This window comes from Melozone crissalis, unplaced genomic scaffold (genome assembly GCF_028551555.1).
Source record: "Melozone crissalis strain CALT ecotype California unplaced genomic scaffold, PUWL_Pcris_2 ptg000034l_1, whole genome shotgun sequence".
NCBI lineage: Eukaryota > Metazoa > Chordata > Aves > Passeriformes > Passerellidae > Melozone > Melozone crissalis.
This window is the reverse complement of record NW_026535812.1, coordinates 17,270,554-17,290,870: the sequence shown is the minus strand read 5'-3', so window position 1 is coordinate 17,290,870 and position 20,317 is coordinate 17,270,554. Positions and strand designations below refer to the sequence as shown.

The 20,317-nt window shown below is 45.6% G+C and overlaps 1 protein-coding gene across 2 annotated transcripts; it reads left to right on the top strand.

Moving 5' to 3' along the window:
* Positions 1 to 1,573: 1,573 nt before the first annotated feature.
* EIF4E2 (eukaryotic translation initiation factor 4E family member 2) lies at positions 1,574 to 20,079 on the top strand. 2 transcript variants are annotated; one of them, XM_054282910.1, is made up of 8 exons: positions 1,574 to 1,654; positions 2,392 to 2,506; positions 3,626 to 3,760; positions 6,484 to 6,588; positions 9,366 to 9,518; positions 9,610 to 9,746; positions 17,115 to 17,193; positions 19,606 to 20,079. In XM_054282910.1, the coding sequence occupies exons 1-7, from the start codon at positions 1,635 to 1,637 to the stop codon at positions 17,158 to 17,160; spliced, it is 711 nt and encodes a 236-aa protein (XP_054138885.1). In that variant the 5' UTR covers positions 1,574 to 1,634; the 3' UTR covers positions 17,161 to 17,193; positions 19,606 to 20,079. The 2 variants fall into 2 exon arrangements, with proteins under 2 accessions (XP_054138885.1, XP_054138886.1); XM_054282911.1 differs by lacking the exon at positions 17,115 to 17,193.
* The last annotated feature ends 238 nt before the right edge of the window (positions 20,080 to 20,317 follow it).

The following is a 20,317-nucleotide window of genomic DNA, read 5'->3' as shown; positions in this document are numbered from 1 at the left end:
TGTAAGTGGCCTTCCCAATAGATAAGACCTATGTGGCTTTGGGGGAAGATGTCTCTGAGAAGATCAAGGTCCAAGTTCTGGGGTTTTGATCAGTGTGAAGCCTTCACTTCAGTGGGGTTTAGTGGTGTTCTTTTTTAAGTTTGATAACTGTAATTACTGCATCCTCTGGTGCTCTAAAATCAATCTTTAGGAGTGCCTAATAATTTCTAAGTAAGCTATTAAGTAGGAGATAACAGAGCATGACCCTGTTTCTCATCTCATAATAATTACTTGGCACTTGCATTGGGCAATTTCAGAAGAGTGATTGATATCTGGGCAATTTAAGCCATTAGTTTTTGACTCTATGCAAAGGATCTTTGTGTGAGTAGGTCTCCATAGTGATTTCTGTAACACATTCTTATTTAAATATTTTGGTAAATTGGTGGTCTTCAGAGCACACAGATCCCATTTAGAGATCCCATTTGTTACCAACCAGGAAATTCTTTATGAGTTTTTGAACTATTTCTGCTACTATTTATTTCTAAATAATCTTCCATGTCTTCTAAGGTTATGAACACAGGTTTGAGCCCATAAGGCAACAGGATGGGAAGGCCAGTGGAAAGGATATTTAGCCTAGGACTTGGAGGGCAGGCCCTTTCCCTGTTCTGCCATACTTTTGGGATTTCTGAGATATTGCTGAGACACCCATTGCCTTTGCTTTCCAATAGTAAGGCAGGAATACCAGCATGACATTACTGTGCTTCACAAGGATGAATACACCCACACACTATAGGACAGGGCCTATGTAGTGCCTTATATATGCTGAATACCATTTTTTCATGTTCCTGATCGACAGACTGATGAGAGATATTAGTTGTTTAGCATAAGTAAGTTTTAAGTAGATTGAGTTGCACCAAGTTATAATATTGTGTGATTTAATATGGGGTTTTTGCTTTGCTTGCTTAGCATGAGTACCTGGATTACATAGGCAACGATTTTTTTTTTTACTCTTTCCACATCACAAATCGATAAGAGAAATAGAAACTGTAGCACTCAGAATTCTATTTACTAACTCTGCCAGATAGCAGAAATTACTGGTCAGAGATTTGCAAAGTACTGTGAAAAGACTCTGCGCTCATGGAGTAATGTGGGAACAGATTCATGAAATGCAAGGAAATGCTGAAGGAAGGACTATATAGTCCTTATCCTCTATGAAGTGTCCATTACCACTTCAGGAGCTTGCAGGCTCTTTACTGGGACATTTTTCCCATTTTCTGTACATGAAGAAATGAGCGATGGGGAGGGCGTCGAGCTGGGGTTCCCTGTCGCCACAGGAAGCAAGGTGGGAAAAACCTTTGAAGAGTAACTGAGTTCTCAAACTGTATTTACGAGAGCAAAATTAATTGTCTGAATAATTTGTAACTCTGGCTCGCTCCCGGCGCCAGCCACGCCACGCCCAAGATGGCGGCGCGGCCCTGAGGGCGCTCCCGGCAGCGCGTTCCCTTCCCCGCCCGCCGTGCGCTCTGTTACGGCTCCGGGGGGAAACGCGGGAGGGTCTGGCGGAGCCGCCGGAAGCGGCGGAAGAGTTCCGCGGGCGGACTCAGCAGGGCGGAAGTCGCTGAGGCGAACGGGGGTGGCGGCGGCAGCGAGCGACGATGAACAACAAATTCGACGCGTGAGTGTCACCCCCGAGTCCCCCGGCCGGGCCCCGCTGCGGGGCCTGCACGGCCCCGAGCCCCGCCGGCGCCTCCCGCCGTTGCCCTGGCGCCGGGCGGGCCAGACGCGATGAGTCACGGGCTACGCACAGCCCCGTCCCTGCCGCCGGGGCCCGGCCCGGCCCCGAGGGGACGCGGCACCGGGAGGTGTGGGCGGTGGGTCGGTGGCAGGCCCGCACCGGGGAGTCGCGGGCCGCCCCGTAGCCACGCTTGTCTCTCGCCTTTTCCGGCCCTCGGCAGGGAATGGGGCGGGCGGAGAGACCTGTGGGGTGCTGGCTGCTGGCGCGGTGTCTGCTCGCCCCAGGCGCTGCCTCTGCAAGGCTGGGGGGCGTGGGGAGCGGGACGGGCAAGAGTCAGCAGAGGTGCGGTTACAGGGCTTCGTGTGGGCCCCCTGAATAGCAGGGAACCCCAACAGGTAACTGGGGTTTCCTGTGGCAGATCGGTATCCAGCACAAACTACTTGAGTTTGTTCCAAAAAGTTGTTTCGTTGTTCACTTCGGCTTAAAAGTGCTTGCCCAAGATGCCTGTGATGGGCATGAAAGCAGAAGTAGTTTTTACTGTGTGGGTTGTCAAGTGTAGATGTCCAGACTGTGGTGGCCCTTGTACCGTGGAGGAGCTTTGGAGCAGAGAACTACCTGGGCTTGGTGTGAACCTTCTCAGCTGTGTGATGGCTCTCTTTGTTATTTTTCTTTACCAGATTGAAAGATGATGATAGTGGAGACCATGACCAGAATGAGGAAAATAACACACAGAAAGACAGTGAGAAGGAAAAGAATGATCGTGAGAAACCACAGAGTACTACCAAGAGGAAGGTATGGTGCTGCCATCTCACTCCTCTGCCAGGGCATGGTGTGGAGTGCTGGGAGTCAATCCTCAGTTCAGGGATAAGGAAAATAGATCTTGGAGGGCTGTGATCTTAGTGCATTGTTACTGCTGCAGTGAAGACAGAGGGGCTGTGTTTGATTTCAGTAATTTGATGGCACTTTTGGAGGTCTCTCATCCAAGGGGTGAATGCTCCCTTCACTAACATAGCTAGTGCCCTGACAGGCTTTGGAGTGGAAATGAGAAATAAGGCTTTATTTTCATCCAAAAACAAATTTGGAGGAGGACATGGGGAAAGGACTGCTGTCTGACAGGACAGTAGTGGCTTGAAGGTGCTTTGGCAGGCAGTCTTTGTGACACTGTTGAAATAACCTTTAAGATGTGTCCCTGTGTGTAATGCAGCCTGGTGAAGAAGGCATAAAGCATAAATCTCCCCTGGTTTGGTTTCTTTTCATCTTGTTGAAGAAGCAATCCTTGTTTAGGATGCTTCCTGTGCTCTGTCTGAAGTAATGCAACCCTTGTAAACTTGCCATAGTCAAGAGGAAGGCAGAGATTTAAGCCCTGGTAACTCCTGTAACAATATCAAATAGTACAAGAAAAGGGCTTTGATTGGGGTTTTCTCTGTAAGTTTTGACTGCTGGTTAATGAGCTGTCATTACCCTCCTTTGTGCTCATTAGGAGTATTTTTAATCAGAAATCAGTGTTTTGGAAATTCCAAAATGATCACTGCCCACTGCTGGTGATGGGCTCTGCCAAAGCTGACATAAAAAGTTCTTAGATTAATCTTCCCAGAGCACCGGGGTGTTGGTTGCTTAAGGCAGTTGGTGTCACCAAAGAGTTTTAATTGCATTTGAATCATGATTCATTATAAGTGGGGTTTATCCTTCCCAGAGGAGGAAAGTGTCTTTTTATTTTTTTCCTTAATTTGAAAAAGTTAAAGGTCTCACATTTCCCTTTTTAGTTGGTCTTTTTTTTTTTTCCCTTTGAGACAGGCACAGGACTAAAATAATTCAGTCACAATGACTTGAATGGTTGCTTTTCTATGCTGTAAATGCAACTTTGCCCTTTTGGAGGAGCATGCTGGGGTAACCAGGGCTCTGTGTTTGCAGGCTGTGGTGCCGGGGCCAGCCGAGCACCCCTTGCAGTACAATTACACCTTCTGGTACTCGCGGCGCACGCCCGGGCGCCCCACCAGCTCGCAGAGCTACGAGCAGAACATCAAACAGATCGGCACCTTCGCCTCCGTGAGTACCTGCTGGCCCCTGCTGTGGGAAAACAGGCCAGAATCAGGGAAAATTCGGGCAGCTGGAAAGGAAGTTAGGCTTAGTAGGCTCAAGGAAAAGTTAGGCCTTGTGTTTGCTAGATCATGTGAAAGTGCACCTGTGTAGTCAGGATATGATAATTGTTAGATGTGATTAGATATAATTATTGTTTAAAGAATCATGAGAGACTGTGTTAGGGGTTTGAGGGGGATCATGAGAAATCCGTGCTTGGATGAAATCAATGTATACAATAGAACAATGTTTAATATTTAATATGTAAGTTATATAATGGTAGAATATAAAACATGTTTGGCTCGAAACCATGTTGGGGTCAGATTTGGGTCTGTGTACCCCTGACACCCAGAGGTCTTCAATAAAAGCACCTGCATATAATCATTCTGTAATTATGTGCTCCTGAACACTAGCACTGTCCCTCACACAACCTGCTCCTCCTGGCCTGCTCCCTGTGTGCTGCCTCTGTCCTGGTGGCAGTGAGTGATTTGCAAGGCAAATGAGCTCTTGAATTTCAGCAAGAGATGTGTCTTTAGCACTTTTCCTCTGCCCTGTGCTAGACCTATGTGCATGGTACTAGTTGGTATAGTAATAGAAAAAAAAAGAGCAGCCATGCAGTTAATTTATGGCTGGAGCAAGAGAAGGAACAGCTTTTCTGTTCCATTTCTGTGTTGTCCCTCACACACTTCTCTCCACCCATATTCCCAGCACAAACACTGTGTTTGGAATCTGGTATGCTGTATTTGCCAACAGCTGGTGGCCTGTTGTCTGTCTCTAAGTGATGGACAAGGTGCAGTTTGATGTTGCAGTCAAGTTCATTGGAAGGCAAATTGCTCTTCCTTTCTCCTTCCACTCTGTGGTTGCCTGTTCCTGGAATAAACTTTAGTGTGTCCTGAACAGGCTGTGTTGGGTTTTGCATGGTGCTGGCAGAGCAAACCTGCCCTCAAGAGCCCAAGATGTGGGAGCAAAATGAGTCCCCATCACTGTTCTACAGGCCAGGAAGTCCGTTGGCTGTTTTCTTCCTTTTTCTTCTAAGTCTGGTGTTTGCCCAGTTTTTTCAGGGTCTCTTATAAATGTTAATTTTGCCCACCAGTACATATACTCTGTAATATGATAATTTATAAAAACAGCCCTTTATTCCATCTGGAGGCTGTATAAAAATATGCCTGTCTGAGAGCTGGGTTGTGTTACTGTATGCACACAGGATAAGGATGGGAGGAAGAGCCTGTTGCTGTGGGTAGTTACTGCTCCTATTAGCCTCTGTGAGCAAGTACTTTCAGGTCAGGGGATGAAAAATGTGGCTACCCCTTGATGTTCTGGCAATAATTTTTCAGTCTGATAAATCAGTGTAGACTTAGCATTGATTTTTAGCTCCTTAGAGGAAGAACCTCTTGTTGAGAATTCTATTGTCTGCTCTTTGCTACAGAGAATTTGTTGCTGTGCTTGGCTACAGCTCTGTTAGGATGGAGAGAGACTGGCCAGCATATTTGATGTGTTTGGGGACAAATTCTGTTTAAGGAGATGGAAGAGCAAACTTCAGAAAGAATTGTCTAGCTGAGTCTGTGTTCAGATTTGTTCCTGGCTTTTCAGTGGAAAGCTCTAAAAGCTGTGAGATGTGCACCACTAGAGGGCACATTCCTTCACTGTGGGAGTGTGATTTCCCCACGGATGTTTGGACGTGCCTGACAAAAATAGATTGCTTCTGACCCCTCCTCAGGCTTGATTCATAATTTTATTGGCTATAAAAGCAAATTCCAGCTTGGATGGCAGAGGTCACAGATTGGAGTGGAATTCCAAGTGCTGACCAAGTCGTTAAGGTCTCTGATAAAGTGCTTGGGGTGATGTCTGCCCCCTCCAGCTGCACTGCTGGTCTGCTTAATAGCTATTGTCTTACTGAGTAGAGTCTTCTTAAAATATGGAAATTCTGCCCTGTTTGGTTTTAAAGATCCATCCTCTCTCAAATCTTTTCTTACTCAGAGATTCTCAAAAGATAAATATAATACTTTTAAGAACTATAAAAAATAAATCCCTTGCCTTACAGTCAGATTGTCTCAAGCAGACACAGGGATGCCAGAATGGAACTGGTTGAAGTGAAGTGGTCCTAGTGTACCATGGCAGACTGTAAAAGGAAGTAAGAGATATTTAAATAAAAACTCTGAATAGTGCCTTCTGATCTTAAACTAGCACCAGAATGTATATTTTGTCTTAAAATCTGCATACAGTAAAATTAAATTTAAAATAAAAGTCTTATTTGAAGGCTTCTGCAGTTTCCGTGGTCGCAGAGAGCAGTGGTTATGCTGGCTAAAGAGGCTTGGCTGTAGCTGATGCCTTTGACACATACCCAGTGATTGAAAGTTTGGGCAGTAGGAGTTAAAAGAGATATTTGCAACTGTTGTCCAGAGCTGCTCTTACCTTAGCACAGATTTCTTCAGACAAACACTGAGTGACTTTAGAGGCACCCATTGAATGTTTCAGGTGGTCACCTGGTAATGGAGCCAGTCAGAAACAGGCACCAGGCTCTGACACTACTGTTGCCTTTTGTGTTGCCTAATCGACACCCTGGTGACAAGGAGTAGAGCAGAAGAGGGGAAGGTGGGGCTGGAGATCTGGTGTAAAAATGGCAGCCTGTTTCTACAGAAATCCTGACTGTGACCAGTTTGAGCAGCCTCACTGTGTGGTTGGTGTTGTTGCAGGTGGAACAGTTCTGGCGGTTTTACAGTCACATGGTACGTCCTGGGGACCTGACAGGCCACAGTGACTTCCATCTTTTCAAAGAGGGCATCAAACCCATGTGGGAGGTGAGTTGGAGCTCTCATTTCTGCCTTGATATTTCCCCACAATATTTTGGAAGGAACCTTCTACAGTAGAGGAACTCTTGTCATTAAGTGGCACTCCGTTAGATTTTCTTGGGTGAAATCCTTTTTTCTGGGTTTCCTGTAAGCTTGTCCTCAGAACTCTGTCCATGTAACCTGGCAGTCCTGCTGCCAGAGAGGGAAGATGGGGAAGTTGCTGCTGCACCCCCACAGAGGTTGCTGAGCTGCCATTGCCAATGGAGGGGTACCCCATAGCTGCCTCCAGTGACAGCAGTGCAGGGCTTTCCTCTGGAAGGACTGGATCTCTCCAACAAAGCTTATAAAAACCAACCCTCCTTTTTCAGTCAAGGAGGTGCATATGGTTTAAAGCCTGCACACAAAGTTGGAGATGGAGAAACAACTTTGCCTTTTATTTACTATTAGCTTTTTTTGTTTGTTTTGGTTTGGTTCTGTTCCAGGGCACTTTAGTTTGCTTCTATTTCTGTCCAAATCTGTTAAAAGAAATTTAAAAAGAATCTTTGCCCAGCAAATAATTCTCCCAGTTCCTGGCCTGCTTCCAGCAATGACCAATAGCATTCACAATATGGGTATTTTATGTGTTTCTCTGAAGTACCTAGTTATACTGCTTGGTCTTGAGAAATTTATATGTGACCCTCATTAGCAATTATTTTAAGTAAGGTATTTTATAGCCAGTTACTACGAACACTATTTATATAAAATGTTTAACCCTCTTTGCACTCCTGGTGAGCAAGTTCCTCAGACAGTGTGCCGGCCAGAGTCCCCACGTTAATGATGCCAGAATTTCTATAAAGCATTTCCCAGTAGACATTTTAAGATGGAGATGGAGAGATTCTTTAGTATTTTTACTTCTGGCCCGACTTCCTTCTTATATTTCTAGAAGAGGACCTGAGATCTCACTTCTGGCCTTCCATTGCTGCATGCTTTGTAGGGCTTTTTTTATGCTGCTTTCTGTTCCAAACCAGTCCTTCATTACTCTCATTCTTATAGGTACATATGTGCCTGTGTGTAGCTCTGATCTTTTTCTGCATCCATCTGTGCCTTTTCTGGCAAAGTCAGAAGCACTAAGCATAATAATCCCTGGTGATTTACTGGGCTGCAGATCATTATTATTCTGGTGAAGGAAAATCAAATGCTTGACTGAACCGAAGCTTGTTTAACCTGAAAGAAAACTAACAACAATCATAAAGCACATGATACAGCATCTGCCTCCCAATCACTGCTCTCTCTCTAGCTTTGAACCTGCTTAAGCCACCTTTGAGATATTTTTAGCAATATCACTCTCTTCTGATGCCCATTAGTCATTGTGGAAACTTTGAAGAGTTAAACCCAGCTCCCAGTTCACAACTTGGAAAACAAGGGTAGTTAACAGAAAGCAGTTTGCTTCTCACAGGATTCTGCCACATTCCTAGAACTTAGGTTGATTTGGATGGCTCCTGTCATGCTTTGAGGTTTGTCTGGAGCTGACACCTTCCCCTTTCAGTCCAGCACATACCTGAAAAGTAAGAGTCAGGTGAATGCTGCTGTTATGCTGACACTTCCGTGTTTCCTCAGGATTGCTTTGTTAGCACTTGCTGTCTCAGAGAGAGCAGACAAATGTTTAGTTTTATCTGAACTCTAGAGAAGCTTTCAGGCTAAAATGAAATTAACTTTATTTCATTAATAAGGGTTGGGCTGCCTTGCCTGGCATCTTCAAGGTGTGTCCCAGCTTGGCAGAGGGGATTGCTGGGGATTTGGAGAGGGATGTCCTGTTTTGTGCAGTCCCCTCTGAGTCATTCTTTGTTTCTGTCCTAGACATGTCTTCCCTTACCCTTCCTAACTGCCACCTCTTTGACTTGTTCCTACCTCTCTGTCTTCAGCTTTGGATGGAATTTGTTCCCCTCTCACCTTGTAAGATTTCCCAGCTACAGTGTTGTACCAGAGAATGCCACAGTGTTCTGCACAGAGGAGGAGCTGCTCTTTGACATAGCTGTGCGTTGTGGGCAGCAGGGGAGGCTGGAGCAGTTTCCAGCTCTTTGTCAGCTTCAAGATACAGAATCACAATATTGAGGTGACAGACTGGGTGCTTAGCATTAATTTTTTCTTTTACTTTCTCCCCTCATTTTGGTTATTTCGCTGGGTCACCACAGTCTGGAACAAACATTCAGCTGTATGATGTGTGATAATGTCAGAGAACAGGGTGATCCTTTCTGTGTTAGCACAACTTGTGAGCCCATTCTTGGAAATGTGGAAGGAAAATGTCTATCAAATTTTTGCTTGCTTTTAAAGTACTCTTTTGCAAACTCTTTACTGGCCTTCCATGCTCTGTGATGTGGGGGTTCTCCTGTTTTACAGGGATCTTGTTTTACAGCAGAACTACATAGACAGGGGATTAGACAAATGGTGACTCTGTCTCAAGTTTAGGAGTAGTTTTAAAGTCCTTGCCTCTGGATCTGTTTGTGCAAATTGGTAGGCTGGTTTTAGTCTTTGCTAGTGGGATCAAAACACCAGAACTCAAGTCATCAGGGCATAGAACTTGGTCTGGAAGGCTGAGGGCCATTGTTTCAAGTACTTAGTATTCAAAGTAAATGGTTTTCCTCTGTCTCTGCTTATGTGGGGGAGAAGTGAAATAAAATGCTTTTGCTTGAAAACACCTTCCTTGCCCCACCTAATCAATATCTGCTCCTGTTTGTGGCTCTGCTGTCTTTTAGGTAGCAGAAAAATAGCTAGGAGAAAACAAATCAATTTATTTCCCCTCTTCCTAGGATGATGCCAACAAAAATGGTGGTAAATGGATTATCCGTCTGCGGAAGGGCTTAGCATCGCGGTGCTGGGAGAATCTTATTCTGGCCATGTTGGGAGAGCAGTTCATGGTGGGGGAAGAAATCTGTGGGGCTGTCGTCTCTGTCCGATTCCAGGTGAGTGCTTTTGAGAACTGTGCTCCCATGTGGCAGGGCTGCAGAAAGTGCCCTGTGCTCACCCCTCCCTCCCTCCCGTGCTGTTCCACAGGAGGACATCATCTCCATATGGAACAAGACAGCCAGCGACCAGGCAACGACGGCCCGGATACGCGACACGTTACGAAGGGTGCTCAACCTACCTCCCAACACCATCATGGAATACAAAACCCACACCGACAGCATCAAGTACGTGTGCTGGCCAGGGGGGCGCTGCAGGGTGCATGTGTGCTCCAGCAGCTCGGAGCACGGCACCGGCCTTGGCAGAAGGGCTCGTGTGCGTTAGGGCTGCTCCTGCAAACTGAAGTGCAAACAGCGGAGCTTGTTGCTAGCGCGCTTTGAAAGCCAAATTCTTGTGTGGTTGTCGTGGGTGTTTGGTTCCGTGAGCAAAACCTTTATCTTTTTTAAATGTGCGGTCCAGGGTTGTTTTAACAATCCACCCAGCCTGTCACTTGGGTGATGGGCAGCCCAGGGTGGGACTGTGGCTCGATGTATTCAAAGACAAGATTGCAGTGGGGGCAGTCGAGTAATTTGAATAAATAGAGATTCTGGGGAATAAAGTGCGGAAGCTAACAGGGATTTATAGTGCCATTAGACTTATAAATGGTCTTGGGAAAGTGCTGTGTGAATTTACAGTGCTGTACAAATGATTTCTAATCATAATAAACGTCATATATTAAGTCTTCCAGGCCCTGGTGACAGAGGCTCTTTAACAAGACTAGAAGATCATGGTACACAGAGAGCACAGCTGTATTTTTAAATAAATGTATTATAGCTTACCATATCAGGCCATTCAGGGTGACTTTTATTTCCCACAAAGTGAGGAAAAATTGCATATATAGATATTATTTATTATTTTATTTAGAGGTGAGTAATATGTTTTTCTTTTTTTCTTAAGTGTACTGTAAACTAATAGGTCATAACTGATTAAACTGATTCGGTGATATTGATTAAATTAATACTTGAAAAGGTGCACACAGAAAAATAAGTGAAATGAGTAAGACACTGATGGGGCAGAGAGCTTTCTAATCTTGCTTGTATTGAAGGTGCAAGTATCTTTCATGACTTTCTTTTATCATGCTGGCTTGTTCCACATAATCATGCTGTCATCAGTCTGCTGTCAGACAGTTTGATGGGATCCATCCTAGGAAGCAGACAGCTGGCTTCCAATTTTGAGTGTGGGTCACTAGTAATTATACAGAAATCTCATTGAAACTGCCTGTAAGCATTTAGTGTTCCATGTGGCCCTCTCTCCTGTGTGCTTGGGGAAGAGAAGAGAAGAGAAAGAGATTATTTTTTCTGTGATTTTGCCACGAACGTTTCTCGTGCTCCTTTTGCCAGGAGAGGGCACTATGGACTCTCTGTCCATGCAGGGAAATAGCAATGTGCTCATGTGGACACACAGCCGAGTATTTTACTCCTGTTCAGCAGCAGCAGCAGACTGCAGGCTGTGGTGATCCGGCTTTGTGGTGAGAGCAGGGAGGCGTTTGACTTTTCTCAGTCTCTGTAGTAAAAGTGTGTGTGGAGCCAGCAGTCCTAAGCTGTGGTGGTGGTTCATGTAGCAAGTGTAAAATGGGAGTGGCGTGGCCTTTCCCTTGTGAGCTATCACCACCAGCGCTTCCTAGCACAGAGAATGCTTCTATAGCAGTGTTTGTTTTTGCTCTGGCAGGTGTACGGCCTTGAGTGATGGTGCAGCCAGTAGTGTGGCCTCATTTCCCTACACCAGTGTAACATGCTGTGCTTCCTGCCCTCTCTTCCTGCATAGCATCCGAGTTTCATTTTGTGCTGCTGACGTGTGGTGCAAAATGAGCTTGTCTGAGAATAACAGGTGTTGGAGGTATCAAGTTTAGTAGCTCAGATTACAACTGGGAGCAATTCTTAAGTAGAGGCCAACTGGCTTGTCTCCCACTCATTCTTCTGTGAGTAGGAGGGTTAGTAGGAATTGCTTTGATGATGTCCCAGTCAGGTAGGTCTAGGCAATTAACCTTCTGCCATATAGGGCATCATGAAAGTCCCTTTTTTCCCATTGCCTAGCTAAAGCTGCAGCAGTCTGATTGCAATGCTCTCCAGCATCTCCTTCCAAAGGCACTGGTGTAAATTCAGAGCAGAAGTGCTGTCAGTGGAGTTTCTGTGTAGTGATGCACAGACCAGCTTCTTGTGCCTCTCTTGCCTGGTACCAGCAGGCAGCAAGGGGCAGCAGCTGCAGAGGTGATGGTGACTGCTTTGTGACAGAGAAGAGCAGGACAGCCCCAGCTTTCAGTCTGACTCTGCTTGGATAAGCTTCATATCATTAAGGTTCTCTCACTAATAAAGAATCTCTTGTGTAACTAGTTCTATCCTCCATGAAGTCTGGCTCCTTTTCCTCACCCATCTATCAAGTCCTGTTGAAATACTGTCCATCATGAATAAACTCCACTTATGCTGCACATGTACCATGTGATTTATGACTGGGGAGGGCTTTCTAGCCAGCACTCTATATTCACACTCTGGCTGTGTTTCATGAAAAGCTCTAATGGAAGAGCTGTGCTCTAGGCTTTGTCAGGGCTGCCTTTTGAGGGGGGCTCGTGGCATTTTTCATTTGTATGGGCTGCATCTCTCCACTAGAGCTCTGCTCATGTGCAGGGTTTGATTGGCATTGATTGTGCTTCAGGGAAGGGAGCATGCTTAGCAAGAAAAGAACAGGCATTTCTTAAAACCTTGCCTTTTAGGTAGTGAATTGACCTGGATTAGCTTTTGACACACTGTAAATGAATGCTTCTGTAGAAATTGCTAGCATGCCTCTCACTGTGGAACCTGAGCCCTGTGTTTCAGGTTTTGTGTATTCCTTTTGTGATGATGCATTTCATATTAAATCATTTCTAGACACCATTTTTCATGAGTTGTCAGCGAGGCTGCAGCCCCCTTTGTTTCAGAAACTGGTGGTGCTGCCAAGCTGCATCTGAAAAGTACCTGTTGCGTCACAGCTATTCCAGGGAGCTGTTCTGCATTCTGTCCTTCCTGCTCTCTGTGGTGGGGCTTGTGCATTTAGCTAGATAAGCAGATCTTTCATTGCAATTTTCCTGTGTTTGTCCTTTCTCTTGCTCGTGATATTGACGAGCTGCCTAAATCCCAACTAGTAGAAGGGTCAGCCTAGTCTGTATGAATTTCCAATCTTGCTAGGAAAGCTAGAACAATCTCTTAGACTCTGCTAAATTCCAGGGGATTTATAGTACCTTAGGCGTTACAGTGCTGAGCACCTGAAGAGAACATATGTGATGTTTTGTGGGCTACCTTGTTTCAGTAGCTGGAGAGAAATTGCTTCTCTTTGTTCCCTCAGAGGTGCACTGAGAGAGGAGCACTCAGATGCAGTGAACCACTTAATAGGTTCAGTTCATCAGTGTTGTTAACCTTGGAGGTGACAAGGTCCAGAAGTGACAGTGACTTATGGACAGTGGTACTTCCTGTGGCTTGGAATTAAGGGCAAAATACCCAACCTCTTTTGCTGCCGTAGCAGATGCACTTATTTTGAAAGCAGAATGTTGCCAACCACAGCCATGTCTCTGCAAAGCCACTGAAAATATTCAGGTATCTGCAGTTGGGAGAGGGGTGGAAGGGAAGTGATCACTTCACATTTGACTTTGAGCATTGCAGCATGAAGTTCCTGGCTGCCTTGCCCTGTCTGAGCTTATCAGCCTTTCTTTTCTGCACTGATAACTGTGTGGTCAGTGACCATCTCCTTTCATGAGAGCTCTCACCCACAACACTGTCCAGGAATCCCAGGCAAATTCAGCAAAACTGCTTCCAGTGCCAGGAGGGGCCAGAGCAGTGACCATCAGCAAGTTACCACTGAGCAGGCTGGTGTGGAAATGTTTTTGTTGCTATGTGACATTACAGATTGTCCTGTCAGCTCTGAAGCAAGGCTGCTTTTTCTGGAAACAAAGCTTTGCTTATTCCTAAGTGCCTGCTGCAGTGAGAGCTGAGCAGGGTATAAAACTATCCTTTCCTTTCAAAGTCACCAGTGATAACTAATGGGATGGCTCGAGTAAATGAGAAGAATAGTTGATCTTAATAGAGCTGGCACTGGGTTCATTTCACTGCAGGCAGCTGGAGGAAATGGCCTCAGACTATATTGTAGGTAGGAAACAAGAGGATATCCTATGGAGGGAATAATGCACTATAAGAAGACTGCAGGGGTGAGGTTCTCAGGACAAAAAGAGAGGAATGACAAAAAAGTGAGTAATTAAGATGAGAAATCACTGTGGAAGTGACAGGCGTTGCACAAGAAGATCAGTGTTTACGAGACAAGTAAGCTGCTGGTAGGGTGTGAGGTCTCCCTTGTCACAGCAGAGTTCAGCTAATCCTGTAACTGTTGTGGTTTTAAAACACTGATTTCCCTTTGCTTGCTAATTTCCAAAACCTTAGGAGAACTCCTCAGTGCGCTGTTCTACTTGTGTCACCTGTGTCTTTGACTGTGTCCTAAATGGGCTGGGCAGGGTTAACCTTGCCTAAAGAGAAATGGTGTGCAAAGGGGACCCTCACACATTGTCTGATGCCTGTCAGGGGAAGACAGAGTGCCTTGGGTCTTGCCAGCTCTAGAGCTGCATTGTTTCACCCTCATCCATTCAGGTCTGAGAGCAAGAATAAAATCTAGAGGAGAGCAATGAGGTTCCAGATCTGGTAGCTGTCCTCTTCTCCTGAGTCTCTGCAATACTGGCTTCATTCATTTACTGCTCCATTCTTCAGTCCCAGAAATGTTTCCAGGTGCTGAAAGTCTAAGAGCACTTTCATAGACCTGGTCTTTGAATTGGTGGATTCAGTGATTCATTCTCCATCAACATAATATGCTTTACTCAGAAGTGCCCATGACTTTGTGAAAGGCTTCCTTATCTTGGTGGCCTGTCTCTTACCAAAAAAAGTGCCTATAACCTATTTATTTCATGGTTGGTTTTTTTTTCAAGGAGGTCAGTTCAGTTGTGTTTATTTAATTGTGTTATATTGCCTTTGCTCCAGGTACTGCCAGGCAGATGACAGAATTATTTCAGGCTAGAAGACTGCTCTAAATGTTTTTTTCAAGCTGTTAGTCACAAAGTTCTTGTCTGGCTGTGAACAAATCCCAGGGGAATCATCCAGGAAGAGGCTGTGCTGCTCTGGACACCTGCAGAGTGTAGTGAGTGGTCAGTGTGCTGGGAGGCTCCACTGGGCTGGCGAAAGAGACAGACCTTGGTGCCCTCTGTAAGGTACCCTAAGTGCACTCTGAGCTCTCTGGATCCTTTTTAGCTGGGGAAGGAGAAGGTAAGGAGCAGGGTTGCACTGAGAAATACTGGAGGCAAACAACTGGGACTTAACTGAGGGTGTTTACAGAAAACAGCTAGTGCTGCTTGCACAGCAGTGATTTGGAAAGCCCCTTGAAGCAACTAATACTGCCCTTCCTCTTTTTAATGGAGTCTTCCTCTTTTTATTTTCTTTTTTTTTCTTTTTGGGGAGATAGTGGCTTCTTTTCTGTTTTTTTTTTCCCTTCCAATTTACTTGCTGGGGCTAAAGGGAGCTCTGTCTGGGTCCTGACCCAGGGCAGTGGGGAAGAAGGTGGGAAGTTTCAACAGTTGTGGGTCAGGAATGAGTGTGGAAGAACAGCACTGGCTGGCTTTGTTTAGCCTGCCAACATTTCCATTTCCCATCTGTTCAATGGGAATAATCTAAGTGTTGGGGATCAATTCTCTGAGTATCTGATCGCTGTGCAGACAGTATGGCAATAAGGTACTAAAAATGTCTATACATAAAAATAACCTCTTAGACTCTCTGGCACTGTGCCTTTGGCATGTCACAGGTCATAAAGATTCTGCCAGATGAAATTAACTGGCAGCCTTGTTCAGTATGGAATGAGAGCAGTTTGCTCTCCTAGTGTAGTTTAGGTACATTAGGGCAGACACATCCTAGTGGATTTTTTCAGTCAAGTCAGCAGATAGTTGGAGTCATTAGTACTATATTACATATGAGGGTCTTGAATTAAAAATTCTTGGCTGGAAGAGCTTTTCCTCTCTGTCTGTTGAGGACAGAGATGAAGGACTGTGCATGATGTTATTGGGATGTTGGAACAAGGAACTCCTTAGTGTGAAAGGGGTAACAAATTATCGATCATGTTGACAAGTAATCTGTCCTTGTGTTTCTTCTGCTGAAAAGTTACAAGTTTGGGAGAACCATGGGAGAGGAAAGAGAGATGTGATTGTGGGTGATGGGAATGTGGTAGAGATACAAGGGAGGTTGGAGGGAAGACATGAAGGTGGAGACTCTTTGACAAGTCTGGAAATGTGCGAAGATTACCAGCAACTAAGAGAGCTTCAGATTCAGAGTTTCTCTTCTCCCTAACTTTCTTCTGAAGTTAGGCTGTTGAACTCCAAGGTCTTTGTGTTTATTTGGGTTATGACTGGGAAAGAGCATGTGACACCTGGGCTGCTTTTGCAAATTCCATTTGTGAGCTTGACTCTGAGGCTCAGATAAGAGCCACATTGGTGGTCCAGTTGTGGCACAGGTGCTGACTAATACAGGATTTCCATTTCTGGAGTCTACTATTGTGTTTCAGTGGCCTGATGAGGCAACGCACAAAGCAAAATGTGAAGTAGCTGAGAAGTACCAGCAGAAAAATCGAGAGGGTGGTCTGAGTTTATGACTGACCTGGGTTCTCTTCAAGGTCCCTCCAGCTCAATGGGACTCTGTGGCTTCAGAAAATGGCTTGGCATGTGCTGTAGGCACCAGTGCTGTTTTGCTGGGCACGGAGAACTATGAGGTTCTTTGATGTCTCTGATCCTAGAAGATAATAACCATGCTCACATTAACCTCAGCATGTTTTCCCTGAGAGGGTTTTCAGCATGCTGCCTTCATAAAACCGACAGCAATTTTTCAGTCTGCTGCCTTCATCCGTCAGGAACGTTCTCCACCAGGGAATGCAATGTTGGACCTGTCCCTCTAACTTATCTAAAAACATTTTCATTTCAAATAGTTGTGATGTTTTTACTGAGTTGTCATTAATAACGCAGGTTTACAACGGGAAATGAGACTTCCTAATAACAATTAGATTCTGCTGCCTTATTAAAGAATTTTGTAAGAACTAAGCTGTCTGGCATTGAAAGAAGCCCCTTTTAGGGGGATTACCTGCATATGCAGTATGTGGCAAAGCATGAGGCCGGTGACTGGCTGAGTTTAACCAGCCAAGGAATGTGATAATCCTCCAGAAAGACGTAACATGGGCTATTTTATGAGCAATAGGAAATGGATATTCCATTTGTGCCTAGGAAGGTCATACCTGTCTCTGGGTATTAATGTGGCTTTATCACCAGCAGCCAGTGGGAACGCTTCATGTCTGTGCAGAACGCTAAAGCTGCCTTGTGCTGTCAGATGTTTGGCTGGATTTTAAGGATGCTTCTATCCACTAGGGCTATCAGAGAATATTGCCTTGCTCTCTGAAGACAAGTGCCTTTTAAACGTTATTGAATGTTTCTGCTCTCGTTAAAAGTTAAGAAGCCTTTGATCTGAAGTGCTATTTTTTGGTTTTATTTCATTTTTTTTTTCCCTCTGGCTTGCCAGGGCCTGGGAGGAGTTTCATGGCCTGGTGAACAGCAGTGGCCGCTGATCGAAGGCTCCCCCTCCCTCTGTCACACCCAGGGTAGGGCCTCATCTTTCTTCCTATGTGACTCCATGGCGTACCTCTCAGCTTCCAACCTCCTTCCCATGGGCTGGCATGTTCTCTTGTCTTATGGGCCTGATGATGTGCCCATTCTGCTATTTGTTCTTTTCTAAAGGTCAAAATTACTTTTAATTTTTTTTTTTGACCAGACACCAGCATTTTCTGCTGAAGTGCTGTGTGCTATTTTGCTAATGTGTCCTTCCTGTGTATGAGGCACTTGTATCCCAGACCTGGTCCCAGGAGGCTGAGAGGTATGTCTTCAGCTTGGGTGTGTTGCCTAGGGTTGACTGTAAGCAGGTATGGAGTGGTAAATGAATCCTAAGCAGATCCAGAGGGTGGACACTGCTAGAGGCACCTGGGGCCTGACACACAGCTCTTTAACAGTGGGACAGAATAAATTAATTGGTCAATAAAGGCTTGTTCAGGAAGGACACCCAGTAGCTACTGTAGGTAGAAATAATAATGTTGTGACTAATGAGACAACCACTCTCTACTGCTGGTAGTCAGCCAAGATGTGCAGAGAAGATAGCCAAGGTGAGCCCAGGGCTGCTGGGAGCCTCACACCCTGACAGCAGGCCCTTAAGAAAGGCCAGCAAGAGACCTGGCCATGAGAGTTGGGTTGATTGTAGCCAGGTGGGATCACTGGATTGCTGACTGCCAGAGCAGAGGAATCTGCTGGGAGGAAGCATTTACATTGCTCAGTTCCCATAACTGGGCAGTGGAATGTAGCTGCTCCAAAACAGCTGAGCTCTGAGGAGCTGCTGGGGATCCCAAAACCTCCCTCAACAGCATTGGGTGAGCAGTGTTATCGTACCTTCCTCTGAAGTCATGGGTGAAAATAATAACCTCTCTCTCCTCACAGGTTTGTTTTTTTGTGAGGATCAGTGTTTACAAAATACGACGCAGGCACTTGGTAGTGTTGTTATTGTTAGATGACATTCACATGTCCTTCTGGAAGAGGAAACCAGCTCACTTAATGATTTACCAGGCTCTGAAGGGTACAGGAAAACAGTGGCAGAGTTCATTTAGCTCTCAGCTGTATTGGGTGGCCTGTGCTGAGCACGGATGAGCAGAGGGCCTGGGGCACCCCAGCAGAGGCAGAAGGAGGGAAAAAATAGGGAAAAAACTGTCCAATAAAGAGCTACCTAAAGTGTGCTGTCTTCCTTGGGTAGATGGCACAGGTTGAAGTCCAGTATGGGATAGAAAGCCAAACCATTGTTGCAAAGTAACCAGAATCCAGTTAATGAATCCTGAATCACGTTCCCAAATGCGGCCCAGCCTGCTTTTCTGGCTAGTGCAAAGGTGAACCCCAATCTTCTGCAGCATGGTTTTTGCTGTCGGGTCATAGCAGAGTAACTTTTTAAACTCTGAAAAGTGGTTTTTACTTCCTCCATCCCACCTCCTGGAGGTGTTCCAGCCTGTGCTGGTACTGCTGCCATGCAGCTGCTGGCAGCACACAGTGATAGTTCACGGGTTTGAGTGGAATTTCACAGTCCTGCACAGCACCTTGCTGCTAAAGTTGCTGCCTTTGCTCTTCAGCTATTTGATGTGATATGTCCTGAGGCATCCCTAAATGTTTTGGCTTGGGCAACTTACAGCCCTGTCCTTGTTTATGGGAAGAGCTGCCAAACTTATCCTCTCAAAGTAATTGTAATCTCCTTTTTTCAACACACTGCCTATTAATGTGGGAGTATGCTTTTCCTGTTGCTGCTGCTCACAGGCTGGCAGTAAGCAATAATAGATTTCTGTAACCTGCCCCATCTTCAGTTGCTGCAGTGCCATGAGACTGCGCTGAGGGAGATTGTAGACCAGCACTCCTTCCTTGGTCAATAAGCCCCCGTGGCTGTACTCTGAGTGAGCAGAAGCTGCTAAAGAAACTTGTCTATTTAAACTTGAGGGAAACACCCTTTTCAGATTAGATACTTTTAAGGTAGGAGAGATCAGAGAGCTAAACTTGTTGACAGTATGACTAAATAGGAGGGACAGAGGCAGGAGGAGGTTGGTCTGATAGTGTATTTGTGTTCCAGGGAGAATCCCCGAGATAAATGTTTGCTAAGGAAGAGACCTTGCAAGTTGTTTAAACAGCAGAATCCATCAGGGAAGTTTCCACATTCTATCATGTGCTTTGCTCAGAGGAGATGACAATTTTTTCTTCTTACTGAATGGGGATGAACCAGGATCTCCCTCTGTTCCAAAGGTTCTGGAGTGACAGCTGACTTGTGTGAGAAGTCTGTAGTTAGGAAGATCTGCATGGGAGATTTAGCAAGTGTTGATTTTGAGTGATGTACTGGGATGACAACACTGGTGGCTGTAGTGGGGAGAATGAGGAGGTGCTGTGATCTGAAGGAATGCACATCTTTAACCACTTTTTTCCTTCCCTCTGTTTTCCAGGGATAATTCAAGCTTTCGAAACACAAAAATCACATTGTGAGAACAAGAGTTGGCACTAAGCTCCTCTCTCCGTGTTGAAAGCACTGAGAGTGGCCTCCGACCTCTGAAGGGACTCATGGGCCACTCTCGCACTCCTCCCTGGGGGAAGGATCCACCTGAAGCCCTCCAGCAGCAGCGGTGACAATAGAGGCCGGTTTTGTCTTACACAAACTTTTTTTTAGCAGCGGGGCGGGAGGCAGCCTTTCAATTAGCGGCGGGCCCTCGGGGCCGCATCTTGCAGCACTTTCCTGTCTTTCTCTACATGGCACGCAGGATCTCTGGGATTCTGCCCCAACATCAGAGCCTTTTGCTGAGGGATACCAGTATTATGAATCTCTCTGCAGCTGGGAGGAGCATCCCAGTTGAGAGTCAGCCCTGTGGTTTTCAAATGCCCCTTTTCAGTTCTGCCAATAAATTATTGGGTCTCTTTGTTTCTTTCAGTCTCTCATTTTTTGGCTTTGTGGTGGTATTTCTCTAGGCTGCTTGCTTTATCTTTGCCTCTTCTTTATGCTCTCAGGTTAGCAGTGCCTTGTACCCACCCCTTTTTGTTATGGAGAGGAATTTGAGCTTCCCTTAAACCAGGACAAAGACTTGTTTGGTGTTAGTTGCCTTCATTCTGTCTGTCTCAATAGAGAATTCAGGGCCAAGCCTGCTTCTTGGGTGCACTGGGGTT

What these genes read in the sequence shown, in the direction of transcription:
- EIF4E2 (XM_054282910.1), top strand. Translation starts at nt 1,635, where the DNA reads ATGAACAACAAATTCGACGC. An exon ending in TCGTCTCTGTCCGATTCCAG is followed by an intron (nt 9,519 to 9,609) that starts GTGAGTGCTTTT and finishes GCTGTTCCACAG; the next exon opens with GAGGACATCATCTCCATATG. An exon ending in ACCCACACCGACAGCATCAA is followed by an intron (nt 9,747 to 17,114) that starts GTACGTGTGCTG and finishes CTGGCTTGCCAG; the next exon opens with GGCCTGGGAGGAGTTTCATG.